Source organism: Astyanax mexicanus, chromosome 23 (genome assembly GCF_023375975.1).
Source record: "Astyanax mexicanus isolate ESR-SI-001 chromosome 23, AstMex3_surface, whole genome shotgun sequence".
NCBI lineage: Eukaryota > Metazoa > Chordata > Actinopteri > Characiformes > Acestrorhamphidae > Astyanax > Astyanax mexicanus.
In genome coordinates, this window is record NC_064430.1 from 16741500 (window position 1) to 16759797 (window position 18298).

General features: G+C 38.8%; 1 protein-coding gene across 1 annotated transcript; it reads right to left on the minus strand.

The window, feature by feature from the left end:
• Nucleotides 1–773: 773 nt before the first annotated feature.
• zgc:113276 (uncharacterized protein LOC553748 homolog) lies at nt 774–17906 on the minus strand. Its single transcript, XM_049471385.1, has 10 exons — nt 17843–17906; nt 15049–15224; nt 13235–13403; nt 12498–12713; nt 11900–12194; nt 10927–11060; nt 9707–9946; nt 7203–7364; nt 3372–3461; nt 774–3159 (listed from the first exon to the last, which is right to left on the minus strand). Exons 2-10 carry the CDS (start codon nt 15222–15224, stop codon nt 2995–2997), a joined length of 1647 nt encoding a protein of 548 aa, XP_049327342.1. The 5' UTR covers nt 17843–17906; the 3' UTR covers nt 774–2994.
• Between the last annotated feature and the right edge of the window lie 392 nt (nt 17907–18298).

Below are 18298 nucleotides of genomic sequence, written 5' to 3' on the forward strand. Positions count from 1 at the left end.
AAATCAGCCACAAAGTTATTACATGAACGTATATATTAAATATTTATACAGATTACGATAATATTCACAATCACACAAATACAACACAAAGCCTGTACAAGACCCCCCCATTACTGTACACACACACACACACACACAGACACACACAAACTATCCAAATCTGCAATATTTACTGCATCTTACAACTACATCTCTGAAGAAAATAAGAGAGCAATTAAAATGATGAGTTTCGTTTCATTTACCAAATAGAAAACCTCTGGAATATAATCAAGAGGAAGACTTACAGATTATCACAACCCATCAAACCAAGCTAAACTGCTTGATTTTTTGCACCAGGAGTGGGATAAAGTTACCCAAAAGCAGTGTGTAAGACTGGTGGATGAGAACAGCTCAAGATGCATGACAACAGTGATTAAAAACCAGGGTTATTCCACATAATATTGATTTCTGAACTCTTAAAGCTTTATGAATATAAACTTGTTTTCTTTGCATTATTTGAGAACTGAAAGCTCTACATCTTTTTTGTTAGTTCTCATTTTCTGCAAAAAAAATGCTCTAAATGACAATATTTATATTTGTAATTTAGGATAAATCTTCATAGTTTATAGAATAAAACAACAATGTTCATTTTAATCAAAAATATACCTGTAAATAGCAAATCAGAGGAACTAATTCAGAAACTGAAGTGGTCTCTTCATTTTTCCAGAGCTGTATTTTCTACCCCAGTAACTGCACATCTAAAACACATTGGAGGCAGGATGCAAATGCACGTCGATTTTATTCTCCTTTAAAAAAACAACAACAACAACAACAACAAAGAACAGAAACTGAAGCAATAAAATAAAAACTAAGACTACATAAACAAAAAAATAAATAAAACAAAGCACTAACAAGAAGAATAGAAAACAAACTCACAAAAATAAGCAAACAAAGAAACAAACAAACTAAAAAGAAATAACCAGAAACTTACACCAACATGGCAGAACTGAGGCTCAAACTAACAGCAAATAACATATAATCAGGGCAACACAACACTACATGGTAAAACAAAATGAAATCAAACAAAAGAGTGGATTAACTAGGACAGACTAGTTAAATACCTCACATAGAGACAGATAACAAAGGAACACATGGGGTATTTATACACAGGCACAGAGAAGAGACACCTGGAAAAAGTAACTAGGGGGCAGGTTACAAATAAGACAGGTGGGGCTAGAGTAGAGACAGGATAACAACAAAACAAGGCCATGTGCTTAAAGAGCAGATGGTTGGGAACACAAGACAGGAAAACAGAAGAAATGGGAGCAAATGGGACCAAAACAGGGAAAACCTGTTTTGGTCCCAGAGGCTAAGGTGTGACAATATCTCTCCATCTTAAAATAAAGAATCGTCAATAAAACGTTTTTAAAGTCGAATTAATAATCATTTATTTAACATACAGTACTATTATCCAATATAAATAGTGTATATGGCCATTTAAAGAACACATTATACTGATGGATTACCAGTTGATAAATATATAAATTTGTCAAGAGAAAATATTTATTCTTTACTAGATTAAACTAGATTAAAAATGTTTATAGTGTTCAGTAATCATAGTGTGTTTTAACTGTTTGAATGACATGACTTCTTTTCAAGTCGTAGGAGAAGCAGCAGACAAATACTGTTCAATTTGTTCAACAATTTTTTTTTCCACTTCTGTTCTCTAAGTTACCAAAGCTGAGGTGAACACAGGTGTTCCACACAGTCAGACACAACCTCAGCACCTCAGACACAACAGTGCACAAAAAGATTCTGCCGGATTCAAACATTGTAAAAAGAATAATAATTAAATACCTTAAGCACAAAATCATCCCTTAAATTTTTGTTTCTGAAAGGTGCCAATTCTTCTCACTACACACTTTAGACTGTACTGTGTCTGTACTGCACTGTCCACTCCATATTTTCTCATGTTTCCTGTATTTGGTGCATTTCCTTATTATTTATTTACACTTTATGTGGTCTATATTGTACAGTTTGTCCCATGTTGCACCATGTTTCCAGAGGAACGTAATTTCATTGTACTGTTTATTTGTACACAAGATGGAATGACAATAAAACCCTCTTGACCTGACTTGACTTTAATACAATACATTTAGTCAGAAATCCTGCATAACCAGCATAACCAGCTGGCATACCAGCATAGGGTTTGTGGGCGAATAGCTTTTCCAACCACCTTGACCATCAAAGACTATCTGAAACCATCTACCAGCAAAAAAACAGGTCTAGGTCTTAGGCTGGATTTCACATCACAGGTGCAGTTCTTGTTCTAAACTTTGAGCTCCACCATCAGTCTTTAAGGGCCTCGTTATTTCATCTTGATTTTGTTTCAAAAATGGTTAAATTTTTATACATCCATTTGTTGTGTTTTGTCCAGATTTATTAAATAGATCCAGTGTATTTCCTGAGCAAAGTTGTGTATATATATACAGTGCTTGAAAAAAGTATTTGCCCACTTACAGATTTTTTTGTCATACTTATATTTTTCAGATTATCAAACAAACTTTAGTAAATACAAAAAAGCAGTTTCTAAATGATGGTTTTATTTATTAACGGAAGAAAATTTATCCAAACCAACCTGGCCCTATGGAAAAAAATGAATTAGCTGTGATTAAACTTACTTGGGTTCTGCAGCAGGACAATGATCTGAAGCACATCAGCAAGTCTCAGCAAATCTCTCCATGGTTTTGGAGTGGCCTAGTCAAAGTCTGATTGAGCTGCCGTGGAATGATCTTAAACCAGACAACAATTATAACAATTCTGTTAAGAAGAGTGGGCTAAAACTCCTCCACAGAGATTGACAATGCTTAATTGTATTTTTTTTTTAGGTTTTCTTTGTCTGATATTAAAATGTGTTTGTAAATCTGCAAAAAAGGAAAGTATGATAGAAAAGCAAAAACAAAATAATTATGTAAGGGGGCAAATCCTTTTTACAACACTGTAGATAGATGGGCATTATAACCACATAAGTCCATGCATGTGTGATAAATACTCTTCAGTCTTTTCCACTTTTGCAGCTTCTCTGTGCTCTTTCTCACCGCTGTGTTCTCCTATGATATCTTTGGCAATGCGTAAACCTGCAGCTTGACCCCCAGCAAGGTTCACAGCATGGGGACCTACCTGGACATGGGACGAAAAATGAATACAATAATGATTAGTAGTTTAAAATACACATTTGGAAATGGTTCTAATGTGGTTATATAAACACTAGAAAATCAGATAATATGCTCAGACTCTGTCAGACTTATGCAATAATACACTTTAGCTAAGGTCATTTTGTAAAAAAAAAAAAAAAAAAAGGTCCTGGTCATATTATACACAGCATGTCTCACCTGAAGTGCAGCGTATTGGCCCATTAAGTAGAGAGGGCATCCAAGTGCCCATTGCAGAGTTTCTGAAATACACGGCCAGCCTTCAATTATCTGGAACACAAAGAGAAAAATACACTGACATAGCAAAAGTCATGTGTGCTTGTGATTTCTGCCAGAGTAACTTGTCTGTTTGCATGGTCACAATCATTACCACCCATTGTGCTGTCCACTGTGGGTGGTAATGCCTTCTACTGTGATTATTATGATGTATTCCATATTTAATTCCATATGTGACACTGTGGCTCAAGGAACATTAAATGCCCACACAACATTTAGCACCCATTATAACATACCATTTGACCATGCTTAAGCCATCCCCATTGGGTAACACTTCATCATCAGTATTGCTCTCCCATAACTTTTGGCATGTTCGTCAACATGAGGTTTATGAAACTTGGCAAACGTTATGGGACACAGCACTGTTCCCTGTACCAGGACTTCTGTCAGAGTGACACAGTCAATATGAATATTATCTAAACTTACATTGAAGATGAGGAAAACTTTACGTGTGGTATGTATCTTTACTATCATTATGGGGACAACCATTCACCAAAGCCAAAGCACTGCAATTTGAAAAAATGCAAAACAAAAAGGGAGAAGTAGTTTAGGAGGGGCACTGGGTGATGTATGGGTTTAGGGGCTGAGCTGCAGCACTGTGTTTCTGACAGCGATAAGATGCTATCAGAAAAAGTTTTAAGCAGGACTGTTATGTTATGCTAATGTGAAGGATGCATACAGGGCTATTCCACTACCACCGCTGGGGAAATCAGATCACAATCTGGTGTTCCTGCAGCCTCAGTACAAACCACTGGTACTGAGGCAGCCCACTACCACACGCTCATTCAGAGTCTGGTCTCCTGAAGCAGAAGAAGCCCTAAGGGACTGCTATGACACCACTGACTGGAGCGTGCTGCTGCACCCACATGGTGAGGACATTGAGGGGGTGACTCACTGTGTTACGGACTACTTGAATTTCTGTATGGATGTTGCTGTTCCCACAAAGACTGTACGCTGCTTTCCAAACAACAAACCCTGGATTACCAGCTCCGTCAAGGACCTCCTCAACCAAAAGAAGAGGGCGTTCAAAGACGGAAACTTGGTAGAGCTGAAGCGCGTACAGGGGGAACTCAAGGTACGTCTTAAAGAGGCCAAGGAGTCTTACAGGAAGAAGGTGGAAAGAAAGCTGCAAGACAACAACATGAAGGAAGTCTGGGGTGCAATGAAAACCATCACTGGGTGCAAGAACAACAACGGCAACCCAGTAGATGGCGGTGTGGACAGAGCAAACCAGTTCAACAACTTTTACAACAGGTTTGACTGTCCTGCTCCTGCTGCCCCCTCCTCCTACCCTCCTGCAGCATCACCAACATCTTCTCCATCTCTACCATCACCACCACCATCTCCATCACCTTCAACTCCAACTCCACCATCTTCATCACCACCACCATTACCCTCACCTCCATCTTCATCAACATCATCACCGTCATCATCATCACCACCACCACCACCCTCACCTCCATCATCATCTTCATCACCATCAGCACAATCACCCTCACCTCTACCATCTTCATCAGCACCATCATCACCCTCACCTCCACCATCTTCATCATCACCACCATCAACACTATCAACTGGCAGACAAATCATCTCCTCCAGTCCACCAACCTTTACTGCTGACCAGGTCAGGAGACAGCTGAGGAGACTTCACCCCAGGAAGGCAGCTGGCCCGGACAGAGTGTGCCCCAGAATGCTCAAGGCATGTGCTGTTCAACTGGGTGAGCCCCTCCAACATGTTTTTAACCTCAGTCTGCGTCTAGGGAGAGTTCCTGCCACGTGGAAGACAACCTGTCTCATTCCTGTTCCCAAGAAGGCACACCCGAAGGAGCTGAATGACTACAGGCCTGTTGCTTTGACATCTCATGTGATGAAGACCATGGAGCGACTGCTGCTGGACCAACTCAGACCTCAGGTCCACCATGCTGAGGACCCACTGCAGTTTGCGTACTGGGAAAAGGTGGGAGTGGAAGATGCCATCCTCTATCTCCTGCACAGAGCTCACTCTAATCTGGACAAGGGGGGAGGTGCTGTGAGGGTCATGTTCTTCGACTTCTCCAGTGCCTTCAACACCATCCAGCCCCTACTACTGAGAGACAAGCTGATGGAGATGGAGGTGGATATGCACCTGGTCACCTGGATCACTGACTACCTTACTGGGAGACCACAACATGTCAGGATCAGGGACTGCTCCTCTGACACAGTGATCAGCAGCACAGGAGCACCACAGGGGACTGTTCTCTCTCCAGTCCTGTTCACACTGTACACATCAGACTTCAAATACCACTCGGAGTCATGCCACATGCAGAAGTTCTCTGACGACACTGCAATCGTGGGGTGTGTGCGTAATGGTGATGAGAGGGAGTACAGAACCCTGGTTGAGGATTTTGTGGTGTGGTGCAAGATGAACCATCTGCAGCTGAACATCGCCAAAACCAAGGAGATGTGCATAGACTTCAGGAGGTCCAGGCCCTCTGCTCAGCGGCCAATCTCCATCGAGGGGGTCGACGTGGAGGTGGTCAAATCCTACAAATACCTTGGTGTGCACCTGGACGACAGGCTGGACTGGTCAGTGAACACTGACTCCCTCTACAGGAAGGCTCAGAGCAGACTGTACTTCCTCAGAAGGCTCAGGGCTTTCAACATCTGCCAGAAACTCCTCCTGATGTTCTACGAGTCTGTGGTAGCCAGCGTCCTCTTTTACACTGTTGTGTGTTGGGGAGGCAGCATCAGCAAGAGGGATGCTGGACGACTGGACAGGCTGGTGAGGAAAGCTGGTTCTGTGCTGGGATTAGAGCTGGAGTCCTTAACACCACTGGCAGAGAGGAGAGCCCTCAGTAAGCTGCTGAACATCATGGACAATGTTCACCACCCTCTGCACAGCACCATCACCAGGCAGAGGAGCTCATTCAGCGGCAGACTGCTGTCCCAGTCCTGCTCCACAGACAGACTCCGAAAGTCTTTTGTTCCTCAGGCCATAAGACTGTTCAACTCCTCTCAGCACAGCAAACTAAAGACTCTGTGAAACTTTTTCATTCCGGCCACTCTGGCCACACCATGGACACACCCCCAGCTATGGACACACTCTCAGACTTGCTGATGCCTAGAACACACTCTCAGACTTGCTGATGCCTAGAACACTTTTTATAGTTCTACCATATTTTGCACTAGTAGTTCATTCACTAGTTAATTCATCTACTGTTTACGTATCTTTTGCACTGTTTACGTATCTTTTGCACTGCTTAATTTAATTTAAATTATTATATAACTGTATTTGCACTTTCTGTTTGGCTGACATCAGTTATCCTCACATTATGCACATCAACTGGTGTTCACTGTCTATTGTGTTCAACTGCACTACCTCCATTCTCCATCTCCATTACACACACACACACGAAGACTGTACATTTACACTGTATATTCTATTTCTTATTTGATTGTATTTATATGTATCTTTATATTTTATATTTTATCTTTTTTAACTTTGTGTATTGTGTAACCTGCTGCTGGATGCCAAGAATTTCCCCCCGGGGATCAATAAAGTATCTATCTATCTATCTATCTATCTATCTATCTATCTATCTATCTATCTATCTATCTATCTATCTATCTATCTATCTATCATCTATCTGTTATGTTTCACAACTTTAAAGGAACACATTTCAGCTACTTATATCTTTGGAAATCACATTTTGACCACTTTGAGTGTTCTAAGCTGTTGAGAAAGTTATGGTTCACCTGAATAGGAAACTCCTTCACGACATCAGAGAGTAAGGGGTCTTGGTTTACGTCCAACTTGCAGCCTGTAGCAAGCCAGATCTTATCCCCACTCCACTTTTCACCATCGCTCAGAGAAACCTTCCAGCCCTGAGCTTCATAGCACCATTTTGCCTCTGTCACCTGCAGTTAGAGAAAGGGGATTTTCATTCCTTCTGCTGGAAAACAGCCTAATCCACTCATGCTGGTTAAAGGAGAACTCCGGTGTAAAATTGACTTTTGGTGTAGTAAAACATGATAAAGAGAACTAACCTTTGTTGAATAGCCCACCCCCACTCTCCCACAGCTTTCCGAGATTTTGTGTTTTTGTGCCCAGCACTCTGTACAACCGGTGCTTTGGGCATACACTTACCCCTGCAGATAAATCGCCTTTTACAAGGTTTTACACAGTGCACAAGAATCCTGTATATTAGCTTATGCTACGGATTGTAAACAGTGGTTGTTTAACAAGCTTCTTGTACGCTTTTAAAATTCTTAATGCCTCGTTTTAAATGTCAGGGTCTCTCCAGATTCTACCAATAAGGTGTGAAGCTACTTTGGGCCTGGATAACAGTGTAAAAAGCGATTTATCTGCCGGGGAAAATGGATGCTCCGAAGAGCACCTGTTGTAAAGAGTGCTTCTCCTTTAAGCAGGTTAAGCTGATTGGCCATCTTATCTCTTAAGCAGCATGGTTAAAAGCTGGCCTGCAACCCGACTAAGCTAAACAAACGGTCTGACCAAGCTTGACCAGACTGCTGGACCAACATGACCATTATCACCCAAAAATGGATATGGATATGGATTAGCAGAAATATCGTAAATGTGCACAGCAAAACCCAGCATATGATATTGTTTGAAGTATGCTTTGCATACTTGTGAACCAGCACCACACCAGTTTCTTTTTTAGCAGTGTTTTGCTAGTGATATGATATGTAAAAATGTAAAAACCACAATCAACTAAAATGACTCTCTATAAAAGCCTGGGGCATGATAATCCAATATAGTAGGGAGACCAGACATCCTTGATTTCCTAGAGACAGTCTCCAGCTGGATATTTCTCCAAAAATATCCCCATATCTAAATTGTAATTTATAAAACCATGAAGTGCCACTATACATTTGTCAGCAGAGCAGAAGCACATGGAGCCGTCTCGCGTTGTGCTGGTTTTGACCAGCAGAGGGGGCTGCGATCTACCAAACAGATCCATATATATTTATATGTATATTTTTTTATATTTATATTGAATATAAATGTTGCAACATATATATATAAATGTGTTTTTTGTGTTTACAGTTATTAAAAATGTGACATATAAAAATAATATTAAAACACTGAATCTAAGCTGAAGGGTTTTTCTAAAACTTTTAATTGGCTATAGAGTGCTGTCAGTCATTGTTAGGCTTTAACTCATCTGTTGATTGGTTGTGTGTCTGTGTGTGGGGGAGAGAGAACGCGCAGCTGCTGCTGTTGGAATATAATAAAAAAAACACGCTGTATGTTATGTAAATTACTCAGTAAGAAACATTAGTTTGTCGACCAGAGAAGCGGTTCAGTCTACTAACACGGCAACCAGTGAGAGAAAAGTGAAATTCCTCCTCAGAGTAAAGAGTTTAGCGAGGGGGAGAGAAGGAGCCTGAGCTCATAAAGCAGTTTTACAGCTCCTCAGTGAGTTAGAGTTTATTTTCCAGCCAAAACGAGCAAGCAAGCAAGTCTCCGTAAGTGTTTTTTTTTTTTTTAGTTCATATTCTATTGAAGCTCATTTCACCTTTTGGAAAATCTCAGGAGACTCATAATCACGAGAAAGTGAGTCATTATTTTAAGATAACACTAAGTCATAATTATGAGAAATTGAGCCATTTGTTTAAGATACTAGGTCATAATTATGAGGCAGGAAGTCAATTATGAGATAAGTCATAATTTTGAGACACAAAGTCATAATTTTGAAGTCAAATATGACATGATAAGTCATAATTATGAAAAAGTAAGTCATTATTTTGAGACACTAAGTTATAATTATGATATAGTAAGTCATTACTTTAAGATAAGATAATTATGAGATAGTAAGTAAAAAATTATAATTTAGTAAGTTATTATTTTGAGACAATTTTTTAGTAAGTCATAATTATGAGATAAGTGATTATTTTGAGATACTAAGTCATTATTTTGAGTTAGTAAATAATTATTTTGAGACACTAAGTCATAAGTATGAGATTGTTAGTCGAAAATAATGTGATGATAATTCACATTAGTCATAATTCTGAGATCATTATCTTGAGATACTAAGTCATAATTATGAGATGGTGAGTCCTTCGTTTGAGAAATAGTAATTAATCACAATTATGAGTAATTATGGCTGGTGTCGTCCAAAAAATAGTTTTCATGACAGGCCTAGATACAGTATCTCTGGTGGTAAGATGCAAGAAACCTCTGCCTCTGACACACTCTGCACTCGGGTTAAAGATAAAAGACTGACCAGATGAAATACCTGGCAGTACGCTCTGACCAGCAGCTGGCCTGACTGAATGAAAGGCTGCAGGTTAACATATGCCTCTGGGGTGACTGCTCCTCCTTTGCGAGCCTGTTTGATCATGGCAAGCCTCCTGTGCAGACTTCTTTCGCTGTAGAACTGCCGCAGGTAGGCCAGACCATCCAACTTTATACCGTGCTCCACATGTGAATAGCGGCCAATCAGGCTCTCCACATCTCCAACATCAAACTGCTTCAGCTGCAGAGAGAGAAGCCATTAAGGTCAGGTTACAAAACGCCGTTCAGCATTCTCCAGCTAAAGATAATGGCTGTTAATGTTGGTAATAATTATTTTGTGTACCGTATTTTCACTAGATGTGTAAATCCAGGTATGTTACTCATAAGTTACATATGATTGTAAGAACTGGTAAGTGAATCTTTGAGAATTTCCAGGGTTTCTGCTTAACTAATATGCAGCAATGGAAAAATAAAAAAAAACACTTCAGTTTCTGAATCAGTTTGTCTGATTTTGCTATTTATAGGTATATCTTTAAGTAACATAAACATTGTTGTTTTATTCTATAAACTACAGACAACATTTCTCCCAAATTCCAAATAAAAATATTGTAATTCTGAGTATTCATTTGAAAATGAGAAATGGCTGAAATAAAATGATGCAGAGCTTTCAGACTTCAAATAATGCAAAGAAAACAAGTTCACATTCATAAAGTTTTAAGAGTTCAGAAAATAAATATTGGTGGAATAACCCTGATTTTTAATCACAGTTTTCATACATCTTGGCATGTTCTCCTCCACCAGTCTTACACACTGCTTTTGGATAACTTTATGCCACTCCTGGTGCAAAAATTCAAGCAGTTCAGCTTGGTTTGATGGCTTGTGATCATCCATCTTCCTCTTGATTATATTCCACAGGCTTTCAATTTGGTAAAATCAAGGAAAAACATCATCATTAACTGGTCTTTTATTTTTTTCCAGAGCTGTATATATTAAATACAAATGTGTCTCTTTTATGTTTGAGTACTTTTACTTGCATTACGTAATATGTTTTCAGGAAATTATTTTGCATTTCTGTTAGCAGACCTTATTTCCTGATGACTGGGTATTAAAATATGATCATTTTAATTTTCTTTGAAAATTGTACTGTGGACCATTACTGCTTGTGGTTACTTAATTTTATTTTTGAATATCTCTTGTTGATCAGGAATAATTTCCATGTACCTGTAAATGTTTGCGCAGGACCCAAGTCACATGACTTGCACCTTGCTGCAGAGCCATGGAAATGATGTGGGCGCTGGTCAGGCCACCACCAACCACCATTACTTTCTGGCCCAAACAGCAGACAGGAGGAGGACCTGCATGGGACAACCCATTCCAAATGTGGTTAGTAAGGACAATTGTATGTCATTGTTAATCAAGCACCAAAATTGTTCTTTTGAATCATTTTTAGAGCAGACAAGAAAGCCATTGAAAGCTCTATTCTGAAGGAATATTATTAAAGTGGCAATCCTTATTTTTTTGTTGCTAAACTAAAAGCAGAAGCATTTCTGAGTTGAGAAGAGACAAAATACTGTGTTTAATGATACCAGTGTTCTCGAACAACCATCCTTGCTAAGCCTAATATATTCATTCTGAAAACTGGGTTGTCGGGTTTGTTTTTCCAAGAGTTCTTCTGGCCACGTCACGCCTCTAAAAGAGGAATCTCAGACTTCAGTAGCTTATTCATTTACACTGACAAAACTGACTAACCTGGAATCGGATTCATCTGCTCTAAAAAGAAGACCGCATCACACCCACTCAATTTAAAATGATTCTTCCGCACGCTCGATACAATTACCCATTCTCACCAGAGAGGGCCCCAAATCCCCCAAATCCCAAAATTTTCTGACATCAGCTTTATTTACATTAGCCTCTTTTCACTCTCTTTAATTACATTATTACAGTTTTTTTTCACATTTTAAATGATTTAAGTGGTCATGTAAAAAGAATTCATTGGCTGGAAACAAAGCACAAAATCTGATTAGTAGGTGCATTTAAACACACTCAATGTCTACACAACTCTCAGCACTTCTAATCCAAATGACCTGGATCAGATCCTCTGCAAGAGGAAAAAGGCTAATATAAAAATAATAAGAACTAACTAGGAGTGCCTATAAGCTTGAGTGGGGAGTCTTTCCAACAGACCAAGACCCACCTGTGAAGGGAGTGCCCAAGGTTTTATGTCGAGAGTAGAGGTGCATCAGATCCACCGTGTGCTGCAGCCTCTCCTCTGGGTAGCTCTCTGCGATGGCTGAAACCCATGATGGGATATTTGCCATCTGCGCCCTGGTAGGTCCTGTCGCCATCACGATTCTTTTGGCATCAACGGTGTCGCCGGTGTCTAGAGTTACTCTGAAAAACTCCACTTTCTTTTGCGTCTCAGAGAGAAGTGGAGTGATTCTGTCCACAGTGCCTTTGATCAGCACATGATCCAGTGTGTATCTCCGCACCTGTTTAAAGTAGTGCTAAATAATACTTAACACATAAAGGTAAATGCTGATTTTGGTTAATAGTGTAAAAGCAATACCAATAGGTGTCAGTTACCATTTGCAGAAGCCAGTGTCATTTAAAAGGGTCAGTACTGTAAAACAGTCAAAGTGAACCTGCATCCCATTCCATGAGTTATCCCACTTCATGCTCATTGTTCAGGACACCTGCTAGCCATTCAGTAAGTAGACTTTTATATTTTTACGGCTGCCTCATGCCATAAAAATAGAGTCAAGGCCGTTGTTAATGCCACACTTGTCTCAGACCTGTTCTTTGAAGAAGTCCACGCTGAGCTGAGTTCCCGGCAGGCTGAAGTAGAGGCTTTTCTGTAGTCCTGCTGCAGCACTCAGGAGCTTTTTGTCTCGCTTCCCCAGACGGTTATCATTAAAGAAGGCATTTTCATCCTGAATGTAGATCCTCTCAGGGAGACAGCGAAGCTCTGCCACACGATCGGTTTCCAACACAAACTCCTGCAAGGCCTTCTGCAAGCATTGCACACAGATACAGGCATCAGGGTCACTGAACAAGCGTATCATTATGACCACCTCCTTGTTTCTACCCTCATTATCCACTTTGTCAGCTTCACTGATCATGAACTGATGAAAGCATTGGCTCTGCCCCCGGTGGGTGTATGCCTACATAAATTGATAGGATACGTCAGAATGTTGAAAGGTCTAAAGTGGCATTCATGTCAGGTTATACATTTAAAGGTTATAACTAAATTTGGCTGTGCTGTGATAAGATTAAATTGCATATGGCGGCCATATTGTTTAGAAATTTCAAGGAATTTCTTTTATAATTATTTGACACCAGACATGCCAGCATGACCAAGAATGATTAAGATGTTCGACCAGCAAGACTTGCATGATCAAATGAGATATATTATTTATATAATGTATGTTGAAACAAGGATAACAATTTCATGCTTGATTAGTATACATACTAATTTATAATAAATGAGTATTGTTATTCAGATGAATTAGTTCATAATCATTCATTTGACCTTATTTAGAGGATCAGTGTGGACCAGAGTGTGTGAGCGAAGGTGAGGGATTCTGAGGGCCGTGAACTGGCTCTCCCACAGGGAAGCCCATTCTCCATAAGAGTCCACCACCTTGAAGTGAAGAGGAGGGCAGGGAGGAGATGTGGACTGGTTGTGCTCCTCTAATGTTCTTGCTGTAGAGAAATGACACCAAATCACCCATGAAGAAGAAGAAAACATAACATTCATATTCATAAAGTTCTGCTTTGATGTCTTTTTAACAGAACAGCTAGAACGCAAGGACATAAATGCTAATGCTTTCTGTAGCATTTTGCTAGGCCACAATCCTGATCCTGCTTTTTACACACAATTGGTTATTTTTGCACTATTTTTACCCAATTTTCTTGATGCCGTTTTACCCAGGCTTCTGCAAAGGTATCAAAAGTATTCACATTCATTACTCAGCTAGAAGAATAGAGTCTAGGGTCTAAAATACTTCTCTAATACTCGGGTAAAAGTATAAAAAGTACTGGTTTTAAAACTACTTAATGTATAAAAGTAAAAGTAATATAATAGGACAAAAGCTTAGGCCAGCTTACAGGCTCCTGTAGTGATTCCCCGCCCTCCTCAAAACATTTTCCTAAAAGCCATAATGACTATAAAAATTTGAGATGCACTAGGCTCCCTGTTTCAGCTTTATATATGCCCATTGAAAATGAATGCATTTCATTACAATGCAAATATATTCAAATTAAAGCTTAATTGGGACATTTCAAGTTTGTTCGAGTTCTCTTGAGTTTCTCTGCATGGATCATCTTTATACTAAGCTACATACATCTGCTACGTTGTTGCTGGAGTGTGACGTGAAGTGTGCTGGTGCGATGGATTGATTATAAAGCTCTTGAAAAATGAAAAGACCAGTTTCCGAATCAGTTTCTCTGATTTAGCTTTTAATAATTATATGTTTGAGTAAAATCAACATTGCTGTTTTATATAAACTACAGACAACATTTCTCCCAAATACCAAATAAAAATATTGTCATTTAGAGCATTTATTTTCAGAAAATGAGAAATGGCTGAAATAACAAAAAAGATGCAGATCTTTCAGACCTCAAGTAATGCAAAGAAAACAAATTCATATTCATAAAGTTTTAAGAGTTTAGAAATCAATATTTGGTGGTATAACTCTGGTTTTTAATCACAGTTTTAATGCATGTTGTCATGTTCTTCTTCACCAGTCTTACACACTGCTTTTGGATAACTTTATGCCACTCCTGGTGCAGAATGTTAAGCAGTTCAGCTTGGTTTGATGGCTTGTGATCATCTATCTTCTTGATTTTATTTCAGAGGTTTTCAATTTGGTAAAATCAAGAAAAAAACATAACTATTAAGTTGTCTCTCTTTTTTTCCAGAGCTGTAAATCAATGGTATGGTATTTGTTTATATGTTTCCTCCAACTACAATCAAATTCACTCTATCCAGATAGAGAGATTTATCTGGATAGGTTGATTAGGAGTAACAAGGCTGTTTTTCAAATATAAGAAGTAGAACGTTCAGAGAATTGTGTCAAAATGTAAGGAGTAGAGGTAAAAAGTCAACTGAAAAATAATTAATCCAGTATAGATAACAAAACTTTCTACTTAAGCAAGGTAACAAAGTATTTGTATTTCATTACTTGACACCTCTGGCCTTCTGGGGCTTTTGTTCTGCTATGAAATGTCTAAAAACAGTTTAAATTCAACTACTTGTAAAACCTAGTCTGCATCACTCAAACGGCTGCCTTCTAGTCCTTGCGTGAAGAATGTTTTGGGGCTAAAGCTTGTCTAGTGTGAAACATGCCAGTATGTCGCTTTTTGCTCCTGGGTCGTCCACTCTTGGATCTGCTCTTGCTGAGCTGTATCCCTTGGAAAATGTCTGCACTGGAGGAGCTCACATGCTGCTGAGGGTTGGAGAGCAGTGTAGCCAGAATCAGAGCATGAGGACCTCCTCCCACTATCAAAACATCCAGCATCTCAAAGAGAGGGAGACATAATACATCATTTATTAGAAAATCAGCTAAAGCAAATGTTGGCAACATTATATCTTAGAATACACTCTTTCATAGGTGTAACTTATAGGTCTAGCTAATACTTTTAAATGTATTGCTGTATTACAGAATGCTAGGGGTGTACAGATGTGGGCTTTTTGACAAAAGTTCGTGCTCCCCACTTCACACCGGAGTTCTCCTTTAATCCACTTTCTCTTCACTCTGCCATGCAGTGCCATGCATGACCACTGAGTAACAGACTGGCTGTATATGCTGTGGTGGCTTCAGAAGGACAGTAACACAGTATTTCTGTACTTTATTACTCAGAACCAACAACACATTACTGTCATTATCAGCAGTCTTCATTTCTGCTGCAATCGTTCACACAGTGCTCTCTATGTTGGTTTTGTCTGATGCTTTTCCATTCTGTAAGCTGATGCTGCACGCTGTCAATGAGCCACTGTCCACTGTTTAAACTGACGTGAGATAAAATACACCATGTTGTGCCATTGGTCAGCCAGTGTGCTGATATTAAAGCCTAATACATTCTAGACTAATACATTCTAGACTAATACATTCAGTAAGATTAATGTTATAGAAGGACAAAAGATATATATAAAAAAAATGGGCGATTCTAGGATCTAACACTGGATAGTGGATGATTGTGAGTAGAGGTTAGAACGGGCCCAAAAAATCCGACCCGACCCAGCCTGAGCCCGTGCACATTTTGCCTGAGCCCGACCTGACCCAAACCATAAACTATCATTATGAGTCCGAGCCTGACCCGACCCGCCCGACCCATAAACTGGCTGTTTTCGGGCTGTTTGAATGAGCGAAATATGATCAAAATTATGTTAAATAACACTGTAACATAGAAGCATAGAACTATTATTTAATTAAAATGATTTTTAAGAACAGCTACACACAGTGCTGCAAGTCAAATGCGAAGGAGTTCACGTGAGAGAGAGAGATTTGCGTGTTCTGGTGTAAAGGTTCTCACATACTGTATCTCCTGTTTCTCTTTTATCTCCTCGTGCTCATATTCTAGTCCCATACATAATTCTCTCAGTGTTTTCTGTCGTATTTTGCTATTTTGCTGTTGTGCCGAATCAGACTCCCTGCTGAATCTGACTCCCGCTTCGCGGACAGAATCGGCACAACACCCCCCTCTGTACAACTGCGGGAGTGAAAACAGCACTTAAAAATAAATTAGTTATTTCACTTTCAGTTTTTGTTATTTGGTTCGTTTTCGTTAACAATAATAATTGGTTACTTAGCAACATTGTGATTATCACACCAGAGCTTTATTTTAAAATAAAAATATAATTAAAAAACAGATGCCTACATCTCAGACTATTTTCTGGAGCCCGACCTGGCCCGAGGAATGTGGTGGTAAATCTCGGCCTGAACCGACCCAATTTCGGGTCGGGCCTCGAATCAGGTCGGGTTCGGGCAGACAATCTAAGCTCTAATTGTGAGCCTGCAGAATTAGCTCACTAAATTAATAACGTGTCATACAATAACAGCATAAATAGTCCTGTTTGATTTGTGCACACAGGCCTGTCACAATAATTACTTAATATACTGATCATACAGTATGTTTGTACAACCTCTATAATTTTATTTATCAATTTTACTTTATTTATGTCAGATTATTGAATTGTTCAAAATCCACACATTTTTGGTGACTTTAATATCCTATTGTATTATACTTGTTAAGGGAGAAGAGCACATTAATGTGCATGACCAGAATGTTCACTTTAAAAACTGTGGTTTCATTTTGTTTTTATTTGGAATATTAGAAATATGTTTTATGTCAGTCTAAATGTCTGAATATTCTTGAGAATAAAAAGTTCATTACTGCAATTGTAATTTTATGCAAGGAAATTATCATTATACCAGTGGCATGAAGCATCTAAAAATGACAATAAATATCATTTACGGCAATTATTTATGGAATAATATATCGTCCACACTAAAACTGTTATTGTGACAGGCCTGTGTGTGTGTGTGTCGAAGTGTGTGTGCGGTTGTGTGTGTGTGCGTGCATGCTCAGTGCACAACAGAGTGGAGAGAAAGCCTTTTGAAAAACCTTTTGCATGTTTAGTGGAAATTAGTATATTTAATTTCTAACATTTTTTTAGGTTTTAAGAGACAAACTTCCATTAAAAAACAACAAAAAATATTTATTTATTTTCACTTTTGGGGTGCTGGGACTCATATTTTAAAAGGGCTAGCTATGCCTATGATGGAAAATATATGATGCCCAACTCCTAAATCAGGCAGCATGGTCATAATCACTTATAACAGAAGCTTAAGTATAGCTTTAATGTATACAATTATTTATACCTCTTTCAATCACATCAAGATTCTTGATAATTAAGGTTTTCTCATTAATAGACATTGAACGATATTGTAACAATGCAATAAATGCAGAATTGAACTTCTTATCTTATTCCATTGTTTCTTAAGAGTATTAAACATACTTAAATATATCATAATGTACAGCTGGTTCAGACTGTAACATTTTTTCATGTGTAACTGTGTAACATATCTACACACATTAATGACTTTGCTGAAGGTTAAAAGAGGTTGTTCTGTACCTGGTTATTGAGATGTTTTCACAGTTTCCACCACAGCTCTGTCACAGGGGGCATTTGAAAACAGTGTGAGTCCTGTAACTCTATCTGTTCTGCGTTTTTACATTCATTGCACTATGATTGGCTCCCAAGGCTGAACGTCAGTGTTAAAAATACTCATGCCGCACAGCAGAGAGACCATTTAGCTCTTCACACAGACACACACGCACACACACAACAAACTCCAGTATAAGTGGAATTATCAACTCAAGCTTTTTACTCAAGTAAAAGTGTAAAAGTACTGGTTTCAAACCTACTTTAAGTATAAAAAGTAAAAGTAATGTAAGGGAATAATGCCATAAAGGACATTAATGCCACAGGAGCTGATAATGCATAGAAAGTACAGATAATTGTGTGTAAATGTAAGAAGTAGATATAAAAAAATATTATTTTTTTATTATAATTAAATTTATACTTCAG